At 38.5% G+C, this 14,223-nt stretch overlaps 1 protein-coding gene across 1 annotated transcript; it reads left to right on the forward strand.

The window, feature by feature from the left end:
* Positions 1 to 2,783: 2,783 nt before the first annotated feature.
* On the forward strand, positions 2,784 to 5,635 carry LOC135798673 (retina and anterior neural fold homeobox protein 2-like). Its single transcript, XM_065311568.1, has 3 exons — positions 2,784 to 3,090; positions 4,213 to 4,439; positions 4,912 to 5,635. Exons 1-3 carry the CDS (start codon positions 2,982 to 2,984, stop codon positions 5,356 to 5,358), a joined length of 783 nt encoding a protein of 260 aa, XP_065167640.1. The 5' UTR covers positions 2,784 to 2,981; the 3' UTR covers positions 5,359 to 5,635.
* Positions 5,636 to 14,223: the final 8,588 nt, after the last annotated feature.

Consider the following 14,223-nt stretch of genomic DNA (forward strand, 5'->3'; position numbering starts at 1 on the left):
TTAATTTAAAGTACCACACTGCTAAAAATATATCAATGCATGTCATTAAAGCAATAATTCAATTAACGTTTGTAAATGGTTTAATTTCTATGCGGAACACGTTTAGAATGCCACATAGTTTTCAAATTGATTTGTTGAAAATGTGAATTTATAACAAGCAAAGAATGGAGATTATACAAGCTATTAGGTTTTGAGTATAAAGTGAAATCAAAGAAACAGAAGTATTGTGTGGTCGATTTTGAGCTTTTGTCATTGTTCCGTTTACAATTCACAAAAACTATAATTCTCATAGATATAGGTACATGAATGAATGATATATTATAGGTGGGTAATACTTGTTAATACCTCGTGGTTTTTGCCATTCATACCTTCTTTCAAAGAGGTGATAAGTGCAGTTTCCATACAGTGAAAATAAATTTACTTCTGTTTTGAGTCGATAATTCCATATCCATTCCCGGAAAATACCTCAAATAGCTGAAAGACAGACGTCTAGATGGCTCCAAGAGAATTGCAAAGCATAATATGTTAATACTTCAATTGTCCAAGTATTACTGTTGTAAAATACAATTTAAATCATGAATAAAAGTCAACAAGTCAAAAATTACATGAATTGAAATAATACAGTAGCTGGTGATAGATTAGCCACATTCGTCAATGAAAATATAATCTTATTACCTGCGCGCCCGGAATTTTCAGAACACCCGCGTACCTCGCACCAAAACGGTAGCCACTGCCCATTGTGATGATACGTATAATTAGAGGGTATTAACTGCTACTGAATTGACTTTTTGAATACTGATAAGCCAGGTAAATATTGCAAAGGCTGATCAATGAACTGGCACTGGAGATGAGATCTAATTAAATTAAAGTCTCGCACAACAAAATGCCCAATTTCTTTGTTCAAAATGTTCGAAATTCGTAAAATTTGTGCTATAATTTAAGTCAATTGAATTTGTTTTCGCTTTGGACGACAAATTCTGCCCCTTGGTTTCTATATATTGAGCGTGGCATTGAGATGCAAAAACGGAATGCTTAAAACGTCATTATTCAAGATAACTCTGTTCTGCCGAGAGTCAAAGGTTTGCAATTTATTCGCTAAATAATTTAAGTCAATATAGCGTCGCTCGGCACGAAGAGGCGGACTATTCCGGTTGAAAAGTCGCGACTCGTTTGCTCGTGCTGCACGTAAAGTGGAACGCAATAATAGAAACCCCTGATAATTAATTCTTCATTAAGGCATCTCAACTCCGTCGATAAAACAAACACCTTGAGCTAAACTAAGAACCAACAAGACTTTATTACATTGATTTATCGTTAAAGCAACGTTTTTCTATTTTTTTCGCTTACAATCAGAGTATCACTGTCGGAAATTCTGATAGAGTTTATTAATATTTTCGTTTGTGAATGCGAATTCAATTGAAGGGGTCATTTCTTGTGGACGCACGCGTCTTGAGCAAACAGGGACACAACGCAGCAGTTTTGTCGCCCGAGAGATTAATCTCGATGGAATTATCCGAGAATTAAATATCGAAATGTTTTTCTGACGAAGTGTGTGCGCCTCGGGATTTAATTTCAGTCATGTTTGTCTTGTAAAAACCAATAACTGTGGTCTTCGTCGCAGTGGCTGCGGAGATATCTTTTATTCGCGCGCACGCAGTCAGGGCGAGGACAGGAGATGCCTCCGGCCGCCCGAGCTAACATACTATTCACACGGAATCTATTTTACTCTTTTTAGGTAATAAAGCGAAGTTAGTTTAGTTATTGCTACGATTTGGGCTGCGCTCAATTCACCGAGAGTCGATGCCAAAGATATAATCTTCGTTTTATTAAACTTCGTGTCGCTTTGATTGGAAATTTTTACTTTCCAAATACACACAAATAAAATCAGCAAAATAATTGAAAATTTTTTGGTTACATTTTTTATTGAGATTTTTTGATGTAACACACGTGACGCTTCCGGATTCGTCCGGAAATATAATTAATTTTTTTAAATAAAAATTGATTTATTTATTTTATTGATACGATAAGTTATGAATCACTTTTAGTTTTGATTTTAAGTTTTTCCTTATGTTTTCTGAATATAATTTTATGTAAATTAAAAACCATTGTCAATATGAAAGATAAAAAAATTTAATAAGTTTTTGAGTTTTCTGATATTTAGGTAGGTGCCTATATTGCTTTTTCTGCTAAATATATTGATATAATGACAACAAATCAAATAATAATATATTGATATAATTTCATACAACATAATAAATAAAGTGTCCTTAATTAAAATATTATCGCTCCGGCGTGTCTCGCAATAATCGCTAAAATTACACCTGTAAATTTTCCCATCGACCAACCAACACTATATATCTCTAGCAAATATTATAAATTATCATTTCCCCAGCATGCATGTAACACGATATTGTATTATTAGTAAATAATTTACATGCGTGTTTTATGATGCGCTTGTGCGTGTAATGCGCTCTTGTGTTTATTATTATTAATAAAGTTATGTTATTAATCTATTTCATTACGCGCACTCTCCTACACACCGGTGCGCGCATAATGAACACGCGCGCGTATTAATTTCTCGCGAGCGCGTTGATAGCACACACAATACACTCGAAATCCTACCTATTGCAATCGGCGCGCGAACACGGTGGGGGCATGCGCGGCAGTCGAATACACGCCTCCGATTGGCCGGACGCTAAGGGTGGGTTAGCGCGAGAAACGGTTTGTAAGTCCCCTGCAAGTGGTTGAAATAGTCGGCGAAAAGCAGGCTTCATTCAGAAATACGTCTACCCTCCTGGCAGACACATCGTACGCAAATAGCACACACGCACCAGCACATCACATCGCAGTTTGACGTTTTACAGTAAAAAAGTTTTAAACATTTGAGCATTCAGTGCGTATTTGTGAAAAGTGTTGAGACTAAGACAAGTTTGAGGTGTTGAACTTTTTCTGTGAGTTTAGTCAAAAAGTTTTGTTTGAAGATGTCACAAGCGCAAGTAACCACGGAAGAGATGCGCCCCCGAGGTGTCTACAGCATTGATCAAATTCTTGGAGTTGCCACCAGCACACCAGCCAGAAAAAATAGTGAAGGTAAGTTAAAAACAAACAGAAAAGTCATTTTTAGTAGATAGGTAGCTATTATTTGTTTGCATTTTCACATTTTGGGGGTGCACGACACACGCACACACTACTATGGGGTTGCATTCATGCTATGACTATTAATAATAAAGTTGTGGACAAGCATTTGGACACAATGTAATTAGGAATATAATTATTGAGTGGAGCGAGGGTGATTCAAGAGAGGGTGCGCATTGCGCCCCCTTCGACACACGTGCGTCATTAGAAAATAGCTCATAGATTTTATTTCGAATACCCACATTGATTTTTGCAAACAATTTTATTTGCTAATTAGTCCAATAATTGACCTCAAAAAGTTCCATTCAATTATTGTAGTATTTCCTTAAAACTACTATGACGTATAAACTTTAGAAATTTTATGAGTGGCATTAGCATACGAGCTTGTGAATAGCATTTTGTTGAAGAATTAATAATGGCCAAGGGCCAAGGGCCCAGATTAAGTCCTGCGCATCCGATTAAAATGCCCGTCTATAAAATCGCACGTAACATGATGCACACAGGTAACATAAGCACCCCTTAATAGACTCCGTATTATCATCGTCGATTAAAACTTGATTCTTTCTATTGCACCCCTTATTTGCGCAACCCTTATTAACATCCAGGCGATTAAAATATAACAAGCTGCTCGATGAGTCAGAACACTTAGTTATTTTTTTTTTCATGTTTGCTTCGATAAAATAGTAACGTAACGTCAAAAGCTTTTTAACAAAAGCTCTCAAAGCGCTCAACGTAATATCAGCATATACATAAGTTGCTTATTGCAATTTGTTATTCATAAGTTGGACGTGTTTATACATTTAAACGTTTTGAGGCGAGTCCGGCGTGTATGCGTATGAAAGCTCGTCGAAAGCTCTAAATGCACGAAATGCGGCCACACGTTAGTTTAGATCCATTTATGCAGATTTTGAATGGTTATCTCGACCCAACTTTGACATTTAATCGCGTTTTAATTGATATTACGCCACAACCCTCCATACAATAACCATCAACCTGTGTGTGGCGTATGTGTTGCCTATTGTAAAATTTTCGTTAAAATACGTAACGTGTTTTGCATTTAAATGAATTTTTTTACAGAATCGGACTCAAAAGTTGATTCTATCAGCGAAAGCGAGATGATGGAGAGTGATGATGTCCTAGACGGAATGGAATCACGGCCCAGGAAGATCCGTCGGTCGCGCACCACGTTTACCACCTACCAGTTGCATCAGTTGGAGCGGGCGTTCGAAAAAACGCAATACCCGGACGTGTTTACGCGTGAGGAATTGGCCATGCGGTTGGATCTCAGCGAGGCGAGAGTTCAGGTACTTAATTACTTTGATTACGCCCGTGCATTCTTGTGATAATTACGCACTTTTCATGTAATTATCAAATTACGTGCTTTTAACGTTCTGCGCTCACCCCACCAGAATGATACGCGCATTGTGTCTTCCGTCATTGGCTCATATCGAATTAGTCACGCTCGAGTAATAGTTTTAACATGAATTGCATCTTAATTGGTAACAATTTTGATAATTAATCCGGCCTGCGAGGGCGTAAGTAGCGCCCCGCAATTGGGCATTGTGAGTAACAATAGGGGTAATCGGAACCAGTTCCGGCACCCGGAGTCGCCGCCACCGCCACCGCTCTCTGATGTCTCTCGTTTAAAGTGCTCCGCTGCGCACACCCTCTATCCTTCTCAGTCGTGCCTTCTTGCACGTTGTCGACGCTATAAATGAATGGCTTCGTTAATAATTGCGGAGATTATAATTGGAAATCTATGTTGTGTGCTTGCAGGTCTGGTTCCAGAACCGTCGCGCCAAGTGGAGGAAACGCGAGAAGGCAATGGGACGCGATGCTGGTCCATTTATGCATCCCAGTGAGCAGTCCAGTATTCCGGAGTTTGCACTGCATGGTCATTTGGGTCTACCACCGCTGGGCGGCGAGCACTTCTGGCCCGGTCTGCCATTCCCACCTATGTTCAACCCGGCGTTGGGCCTTCCATGGAATAAACCACCGCATCTGAATGTGCCATCTTTCCATGCGTTATTATCACAATATATGTTGGTTGGAGGTGCACCGCCGGGCGCTGCAATTCTTCCACCGGTTGATGACCGATCAAGGAGTGCTAGTCCTGAAGAAGCTCCAACCACCTCGCCCAATATGTCTTCGTTAGAGGCATTGAGAATGCGTGCGCAAGATATGATACCCAAAACGTCACCACAACTTCACGCAAAGTCCTAAATTGAGCTAATTTATTAGAATTACTAAACCTAAAACTGTATATAAATAAGATAATTGTAGATCTCGATCGAATTACTTATCGCTACTCAAGATTCCAATATTATTTATAAAAGATGTGCAATGAGGAAGATCCGCATGTTGAACATTAAAAACTCGTTGATTGAGTGCTATTTAATGACAATTAGACATTGATGTGTAGGAAGTGTATATCGATAAATAACGAATTATGAATGTAAACAATAATAACGGATAATAATAATAAAATCATGTTAATAAATATATTAGTCAAGCTAATACCCATTACTGAGCATTTTATTACAGTTTTCATTCGGTGCACCCTATTTTACTCGCAGTGCAGGTGTTGCCATTGTTGACATTTTTCGGCTGTGTATGTTTATAAAGGTGCGCGTCGATTTAAATGCAATGGCCACAGTTGTAATCAACGTTCAAGCGTGCAAACGTGCTCGCAGTGCGTTTATAGTCGCTCGTTAAATACTCGTATAAATTGCATACCATCGTGCGAGCCGCATACTTTTATGGTAATTAAGTTATGACTTGAAGCTCAATTACGATTCGTTTTACAGGCGCATTAGCGAAACGTGTTAATTTACAATTAACTTATGCATATATCACGCGTATTCGGTTTTATTTTGTGGAAATATTTTATTTGAGGTTAGCTAATTGTATGCAGCGCCATCTAGCGGAAGAAGATAAAAACTAAATTTATTTCTGTTTTTCTCGTTTTGTAGTGGCCAACAGAGGGTGAACAGAAAGTGCAAGATGTTCGGCAACAGCGAGAATCAAATTCAATAATAGAATCCACAGCAACCTATAAACTAAAAAGCACGCACAGGTCTCAAGAGCAATTCAGAAACAATGGACCACTTAAATAAGGATCAAAATTTAAATTGAGCCTTTATTTGCGTACAGGATCAGTTTTTAGCCACTTAAGTTTTTAATATCCCCCAGCTTCGATGCTTCGAACCGAAGAAGCACTCCGTCACAGCGCTATATATGAGCAGCGATCGTTTAAGTATAATTAAAAGTAATTTAACAAAATTCCGCTCGAAACTTTCACAATACATATTATGGTGTAATCAATATAATATGCGATCATAAATTAAATACTTATTAATTACGCATGCAGTCTCATAATAATAATTCAAAAGTGTTGGGGTAAAATGATGAAATTATAATTTTCACTAAATATGTGCCCAGCCTTTTGATTCGTTTTGTATGTGTGTGTGTGTGTGTACGGTTTGCGTTTTAATTGCGGGTCGAAAATTGAGTTTCACACTATTCTCCTCGCACAAACAAAATGCGCACGTACGTAGTTGGAATAATTTTCGAACTGAACGCAGGGAGATTACCAATATCAGGCTTATTTGGCACAAAATCCCTCTTATAATATGTAGTCTTAAATACGCACAACGAAAAATTCGATCCAACGAGTGCGAGTTTCATTCAATCGGTTTATGAACGCACAATTTTTATATATAATACACAAATCCGGGATTTGTGTGCGTGTAGAGGTATAAAAAATAGATAAATTTTCATTTGGGGTGTGTGCGGATGAATTTATAAATGTAGATATTTCAATAATTCCTGCTATGTGGAACCTGGTCGTGCAAAAACCAGCATTCGGTTGATATCAGAACATTCTGTTCTCACGACTTGGATCGCCGGCTACCCGGAAATGATGCTTGCTCGTGCGGACCAGCGAACAGGCAACACCCGCCGAGAGTCTTTTCATTTCCAGTATCACCAACTAACACACACTTCAATTGATCAATTCTTTAATTGGTGATCAATTATTTTTCTTTAACTGCAGATTTTTATTCATTTGAATTGACTTTGGGAATAAATATTGGTAGATAACACTTTGTATGTTAAAGGCAAGAAAATTATAAATTTCAAAATACATCATACTGATTGTTAACTATTTTTTTGGAAAATTTGATAAAAACATTGTAAAATTGAAGTTATGCTTAAAAGTTATTTTTAATTCCGATTTTTAAAAATGAAAATCATTATAAATATAATTAAATAAAGATTTGCAATAAAGTGGTGTTTAATCGAATTCAAAAATCAATTATTAAAGATATTTAATATTTTATGGATCTGGCCTTTGTGGCGAAACAAGTCGCAATGTCATAAAAAGTGGTGAAATTCCAAAAAATTTGTTGTTTTATTTCAAATCAATAATAAAATTACGCTCCCATATCAAAACATCTAATAAACAATGTGCGTTAAATAATACTTATATGAACATATATTGTTCATGGTTATACTTGAATGGTAAACTATGGTCATTAATTTAATGATAGCTGTAAAAGATAAATTGTCGACTATTCGGTTAATCAAGTTTAATGGAAAGCAGAATTGTATAGGAAGTAAATATGGACATTGATGTTACATAGTTTCCAGAATTACACAAATATTAACGCTAATAACCCACCCGCGCTTCGCGAATCAACTCGTCCGTATTTATAACATCATCATCGTATTAGATTAATCCGTCGAACGTGCATTCGTGATTGCGCAAATTACAAGTTTAATAATTATTTGCCCGCGCGCCCGTTTACGTTGGAGTGCGTAAAGCCGGTTGGTCGTTCAGAAAATAATAACATCAAGGAGATTTGCAACGTTTAAGCCCACCGGGCTACTGCAAATGTTTGTAATTACCTTGTACAGAGTGTACACATAAATTATGTCTGAATTATTTTGAATTTTTTTGGAGAAATTTGATTTGTATTTTCGTCTTGAGTTCATTGAGTGAATAATATCTTCAAGTGGGATCTCGACAATAAAGGAATCGGAAAGTATAAAATTTGAGCGACGATTTCAATGGGGCGGTCTCTTTATAGTGGTCGGATAACTTACACCTATTCTCAAATTACCTGTTTAATAACACTAAAAACCATCTGAATGTGTCATTGTGGCGGCGCGGCACAAACCTCCACCTGGGCTGTATCAAAGTATCTTTTGCGCCCCATCAATAAGCATAAGCTGCACTTTGAATATGTTGTTTGGAAAACCGACACAAACCCAGCAAAAGTAAAGCCAAGTGTATGAACGTATTTTTCCTTCATTCGACGCTTTTTGATAACACAATGCTTGGTGTAACGAGATACACAGGCGCGTATGCGACACATAAAGGTATATCTGGTTTGGCCACGTAATAAAAACGATACGGCATCAACAAGATGCAATTTATTCCGAGCGATGGCGTGCAGTGCAAGTGAGCGGATCCGTATTCCTCTTAATGCCCACCACTTACAGCAAATCAACGCAAATGTGTTATTTGTCCGCGGCACTAAAACCGGTGGTACGAGGAACTCGTAAAAGCTAAAAGGCGAGACATTATTAAACGACGAATTTGTTTATAGATTTCAGATTGTTGCCCAGGGAACTCCACTGTGGTATTATTCACGTTTTATGACTTGTGCGCTGCGGATATATTGGAAACTTATTAAATTGTTTTGGAAATCGTGCCTTTTAGTCCCATGGACCTGGACGTTAGCACTTAATATACATACGGTTAAGCTCGGCGACTGGGTGAGGGTACACACATACACACGTACATACATACACCTGGTTTATGCGAACACGCAGCAGTCGGCTACCGTTTCTCCCCCGGAGACTACACTAAACGATCGCATTAACCACCCGGAGCAAGCCAATGAATTCGCTCAATCATGCGACCGCACTAATAGAACTTAATTTGGATGGGAAATCTACGAACCGACCAAAACGACTAAATCAACGGATTGAATGCGAATACTAGCCATGGCAAAAATATTGCACGCCAAGTTAAACATCACTGAGCAATAAACTCATGCAGATGTGTTCCCACAAAATCAAATTGAAGTTAATTTTGAAAAATTGGAATGATGATGTTACCAGCGGCACATTTCACAGAACTCGCTTAAAAGATGAACTTCTCAATCTTGAAAAATTCAATGTGCTCGACCTGAATGATATTTGAACAAAGCGATCCACTTATTTTCTAAGCTTGCGACAAGTAGTAGAGCTGCGTGGGGAGAGTGCACGCCGAATTCCGCACCTTTTGACAAGTCGGCAAGCCGACAGGGCGTTCAAGCGTGTGTCTCCTTAGGGGTAATGGACCGCACAGACACCGGCTTAGCCGCGGCGCGGATTAGAAAACATACTTAGAACAAACCCAATCGTCCAGGAATGGTGGCGATGTTGTCGGGGTGGTTAAAAAAGGTGACACTAGACACCAGGCATTATTGGTCTTGAAGTTTGAGGCTTTATGGTGGTGCGAATGTGTTAATGCAAATGCAACGATGCGTTTCAAACACACAACCAGCAAGCAATTTGTATAGAATATCAACGTTCGATGTAGAAGAGCATTTTAATGATGTCAACATTTCGATTCTACGTTCTACAAACAAGTTTCACAAAATTGCAAAGCTCTGCAATTTCTTCCAATTTTCTCAGATTAGCATTCACATTGCAATTGTACAATTTTTAACAAGTTTCTTTTATAAATATCCGCTTACAGGTCGTTACCGACAATAATGCTTGTTAATTTTTTTCCTGTTTTGTACTGCAGTCGGAATCTGGATGTAGAAGACGACATTGCAAGAGCCGCACGATGGATGATAAGTGAGTGTTGATCTTGTCCGACTGAAGTGAATCAGAAACCAATATCCGAGGGTCGGCCCGCGGGCATGGGGCGCCGATGTCGCCGAGCGCGCAGCTCCACCGCTCATATGGTAATCGCCTGCAGAAATCCCTCCACAATGGCATTAGGGCCGACTTATTACGTTTACATTGATCTCGAGGTTTATATTTTTCGTGCTCGTGTTTGTCTTTGTATTTGAATTTAGTTGGTTGCTCCGCTATTAGTTTGCTATCTATCTCGGGCACGTTCCCACTCCCGCTCGGCGACAAAGACAATCGAAACTGACTCGATTTGCGATGTCAACTCAATTCTACATGTCACATATCAAATATATACAGATAGATTCAACTCTTATATAGAAATTATGCAGAATTGCCCGAAATGTACACTACCCAAGCTTAAATTTCGCATATTGGTTGAACTAAACCTGGTGATTAACTACATTACGCAAACATTAAATCAACTAACGTCGGGCTTCATTAACAAACTAATGCCACTCGAGCTGCTCACTGCTCAACTCCCGAGCCAAAGGCCACTAATAACAGTTGCTAAATCTCGTCCCTGATTGTTGGTTGCCAAGTCTAGAAGCGCAGGTATTAGTGTTTAATTAAAAGCGTACCGTTCCGGCAATGAGCGTAAACACTAAAAAACCCAACCTAATAAAGTAACGATTAATGGCTTAATCGATCACTTAATTTCAATTCTATTGTATTGCAACAAGAGCCACACATAAATAAAATGTGTGCTATTTGATAGGGCTGAGTATAAAGTATTAGCAGTTTGTTAGCAGTGCTATTATGCCACAGGTAAATACGGGGAGCACGGCGTCGACAATGGAAACAATTTAATAAATAGTTTCTCATTTGCAAAAACACGTCGGGCGCATGTATCAGATTACACTAATGCCCTTTCGGTCGTATTCGCTTCTATACCGTGGGATACGACCCGCAGGACCAGTTCGTACAAAGAGCGCGCGCACGCTCACACACATCCAGACGCCCGATACTGTTGCACCCTAGAAAGCACTGGAGGGCAGGACTTCCTCTATTTACCCCCAGCGCACGAATTACATCATTATTATAGCCGATCGCGTACAGATCTTGTTATTGCCCTCCTAATGGATTTAATTGATACAATTCCAGCAGCACACACGCCGACAACTTTTTGTCACAGGACTTTGGATAATAACCGTCTTTGTGCAGGCATAAGGGTGAATGCGTTTGAAATATCTCAGTTCATTGATTGCCTTCAACTTTGAATGAAAGTTCAAAAAGCTAGATGAATTCATGTGCCTGTAATATGAAGATCGGTATTTGACCCGCGCTCTAACGGCGAGCCAGCTAACACATTTCAGCTTACTGCGTCCGACACTAGATGGCGCTATCATGCATTAAATTGAAAAAATATTCGACATGTGAAAAGGTACAAGTAATAAGTTCAATACTTTAATGTCTCATATAAAGAAAAAATAATAATAATGAAAGCATGGAGAATAGATAATAAATGACAATACAGTTTTCAATATTGCGTAAGTGGTTCTTAATGAGTCTAAAATATTACGGCGCTGAATAATTCATCGCTTATTCTCACCTGGCGCAATCATTAATGCATATTTTAGCAGGTTATTATTGATATGGAGACGGAACGCATGCAAAGCTGTTCCGGACATTGTGCTACGTGCACAAAGGGGTTATCAATAATATTGAGTTACCTTTGCGGTCGTCAACTAATAAAGCTAATTTATTTTATAGGTTTTACTTGTTTTACGTGCGTTTAATAACATTAAAAGCCGTTTTCGATTTATTATTCATACGACGACGGATCGGCGCGCGTTCTATCTGATTTAAATATTCAAAAGTAATCCATTATAGCCTATAGCATGTCAACTATATTCGATGTTAAGTGAGAGCCCTAGATAGATTAATGTAAACGTACCTGAACGTTTGTTTCGTGCTGGTAACAAAAACGTAATATCGGTAATATATAAATAATTTTGTGATTTTTATCGAGGTTTACTTTCATGAACTGTTTTAACAGGAATAAATGGTTAAATATTTACCTATTACATTTGCCCTGAGTTTGTGCAGGAGAGATTTAGATGGTCCAAGCTGATAGTGGCGCCAAAGCAGCCGACCAAAATCGCCGAATTTTTTAAATCCTCTTATGCGGTGTTAGACCAACCCGCTTAAGATGCTTGAGACACCAAACATGGCCACGCACTCAAATACACATTGTACTCAGTTGGCTCTGACGCAATTTATAATAATAACTCTTTGTGATGCATTGTATGGATAAATACAAAATCGCTACGGTACTACCGCTATATTTAACCAATAACACAATAGCCTACTTGGAGTAGCGTCTTCAGAATTCAGAAGTTATGAATGAAAAGCTTAGCAAAAAGAATATACAAAGATATTCTGTACATACTATTCTTAGGTGTGTTTATATTTCAAGTACTGTTTGAAATACCGTTCGGTAGTAGTAAGTATTTCAATAAATTGTTTCTGCTGTTAAATACAGTTAAATTAATTGCGTCTATCATTAAATAAACTTGAGGCCGAGGAACATCCGTTTTTCCGGTGGAATTAAATAAATAATGGAATTAGGGTGTCGTGACACGTTGCCTTATCGTGACAATATTTTGCTATAATCTTAATCCAAACTTAATTAAATACGCGATTAACTGGTTGGTCACGCACATGAAATTACTGCGTGCAGGAAATGAAATTGCCGCAAGCTAATAATTTGGAAATTCATTTCAATATTTAGCGAATTGTAATATGATTATTTGCAATATTAATTTTTCCGCACACACACACACACCCAAAATTAAAAAAATTCTTTTAGGAAAAGTAAACTTTTGCTTTTTTGGTTGCATACCATGATTAAAATGTGAATTAAAAAAAGTTCTTCGTAATAGTATGATTTATTTGTGTTAAATCCAGTTCTGTACTTTTGTGGGATTAAAATTAGTGTTACGTTTTAAACAAGAATCCATAGCGAGCATACAGGAAACCCAGCGCAATAAGTTTCCTGCGAGCCTGCGGCACGCTAGCAAATTAAGCGATTAAAATCTGACTTACGACCGCCCTACCGTCGCACACGCGGATAATGTGAAAAAAGCGCGGTCTTTTATGCCCGGTAATTTAACAACATACTAAAGCTTAAAGTAAATTCATTTAATATTTAAATGAGCGGACGCACGCCAACCGCGCAATAACAATTTGCAATCGGGTATTTTATCGTTGCAAACTCACCCTCGAATCGAATCGTAGGAAAACTCAATTTCCACACGCCAAATTGAAATAAAGGAAGAAGAATCGCGAAAAAAAAAAACGCGGCGTATTATTGAGGAATTGATTGAAAAGAATTGAAATTAGTTCAGATTCATTCGTGCGGCAAAAAGTTGATGGTGAGAGAGGTCGAAGGGAATGGAAACGTTTTCGATGCGGTTAAATTTCAAGCGTGCGCGCGCGGGCGCGGGACTCGGTGAAGCGAACGAATATTGTTGCCCGCCGGATGATAGAGGACAAGCGTAGGAGGAACGCAGAAGGTGAAAAGGGGCTCGGCGCGCAATAAAAAGGGCAATTAGAATGGTTGGGCGGTTTTGGAAACAGTCTGATTAAAAAAGAGAAGAGGGCCAAATAGACAGGCACAAACCAATAAAGTAATAGAGAGAGTTAATTATCACACACTGCGCGCATTTTCGTTCATCTTCGCACACTACGCCAGTAGAGGGTGATCGTCGACTGTGAAATTACGAATTGAAGGCAAGAAAATGCACGGCTTATAAATACCAAAGTGCGCGCTACCCGCCTCCCCAAGCATAATTCGTTTTATATTAAAAACCAATGAAACGATCGTTGACGAATTGCTTTTATATTATGTGCGTTTGTTCTCTTTATGTACTTAACACACACAACGCGACAGCGACAACCAACCACAGCAATAACATGTTGTGGAAAATCGTAATGCGTTATTTAACGAAAACTCCAATGGCTCGCGCTAGTTACGAGCCATCAAATGAATAAAAAACAAATTATGCCTGGGGAATTGTGCAACGCACATTAGGCAGTCATCGATTAGGCATTAGAACGTATTTAGGTATAATTAATGAGCGCACAAGGCAAGGTATTAGGTTTATTGCGTTATTCGAGCATTTTTCCGCTGGCGTGGTACAAACTTGCCATGAGTTTATTACGCCCACGGGG

This window comes from Atheta coriaria, unplaced genomic scaffold, assembly GCF_025399875.1.
Source record: "Atheta coriaria isolate IRGN ID8LTWV9N9 unplaced genomic scaffold, Caltech_Dcor_3.1 hic_scaffold_9_pilon, whole genome shotgun sequence".
Classification (NCBI taxonomy): domain Eukaryota; kingdom Metazoa; phylum Arthropoda; class Insecta; order Coleoptera; family Staphylinidae; genus Dalotia; species Dalotia coriaria.

Coding starts and splice junctions, on each gene's coding strand:
- LOC135798673 (XM_065311568.1), top strand. CDS start 2,982: ATGTCACAAGCGCAAGTAACCACGGAAGAGATGCGCCCCCGAGGTGTC. Junction 3,091..4,212: donor AGCCAGAAAAAATAGTGAAG/GTAAGTTAAAAA, acceptor ATTTTTTTACAG/AATCGGACTCAAAAGTTGAT. Junction 4,440..4,911: donor TCAGCGAGGCGAGAGTTCAG/GTACTTAATTAC, acceptor GTGTGCTTGCAG/GTCTGGTTCCAGAACCGTCG.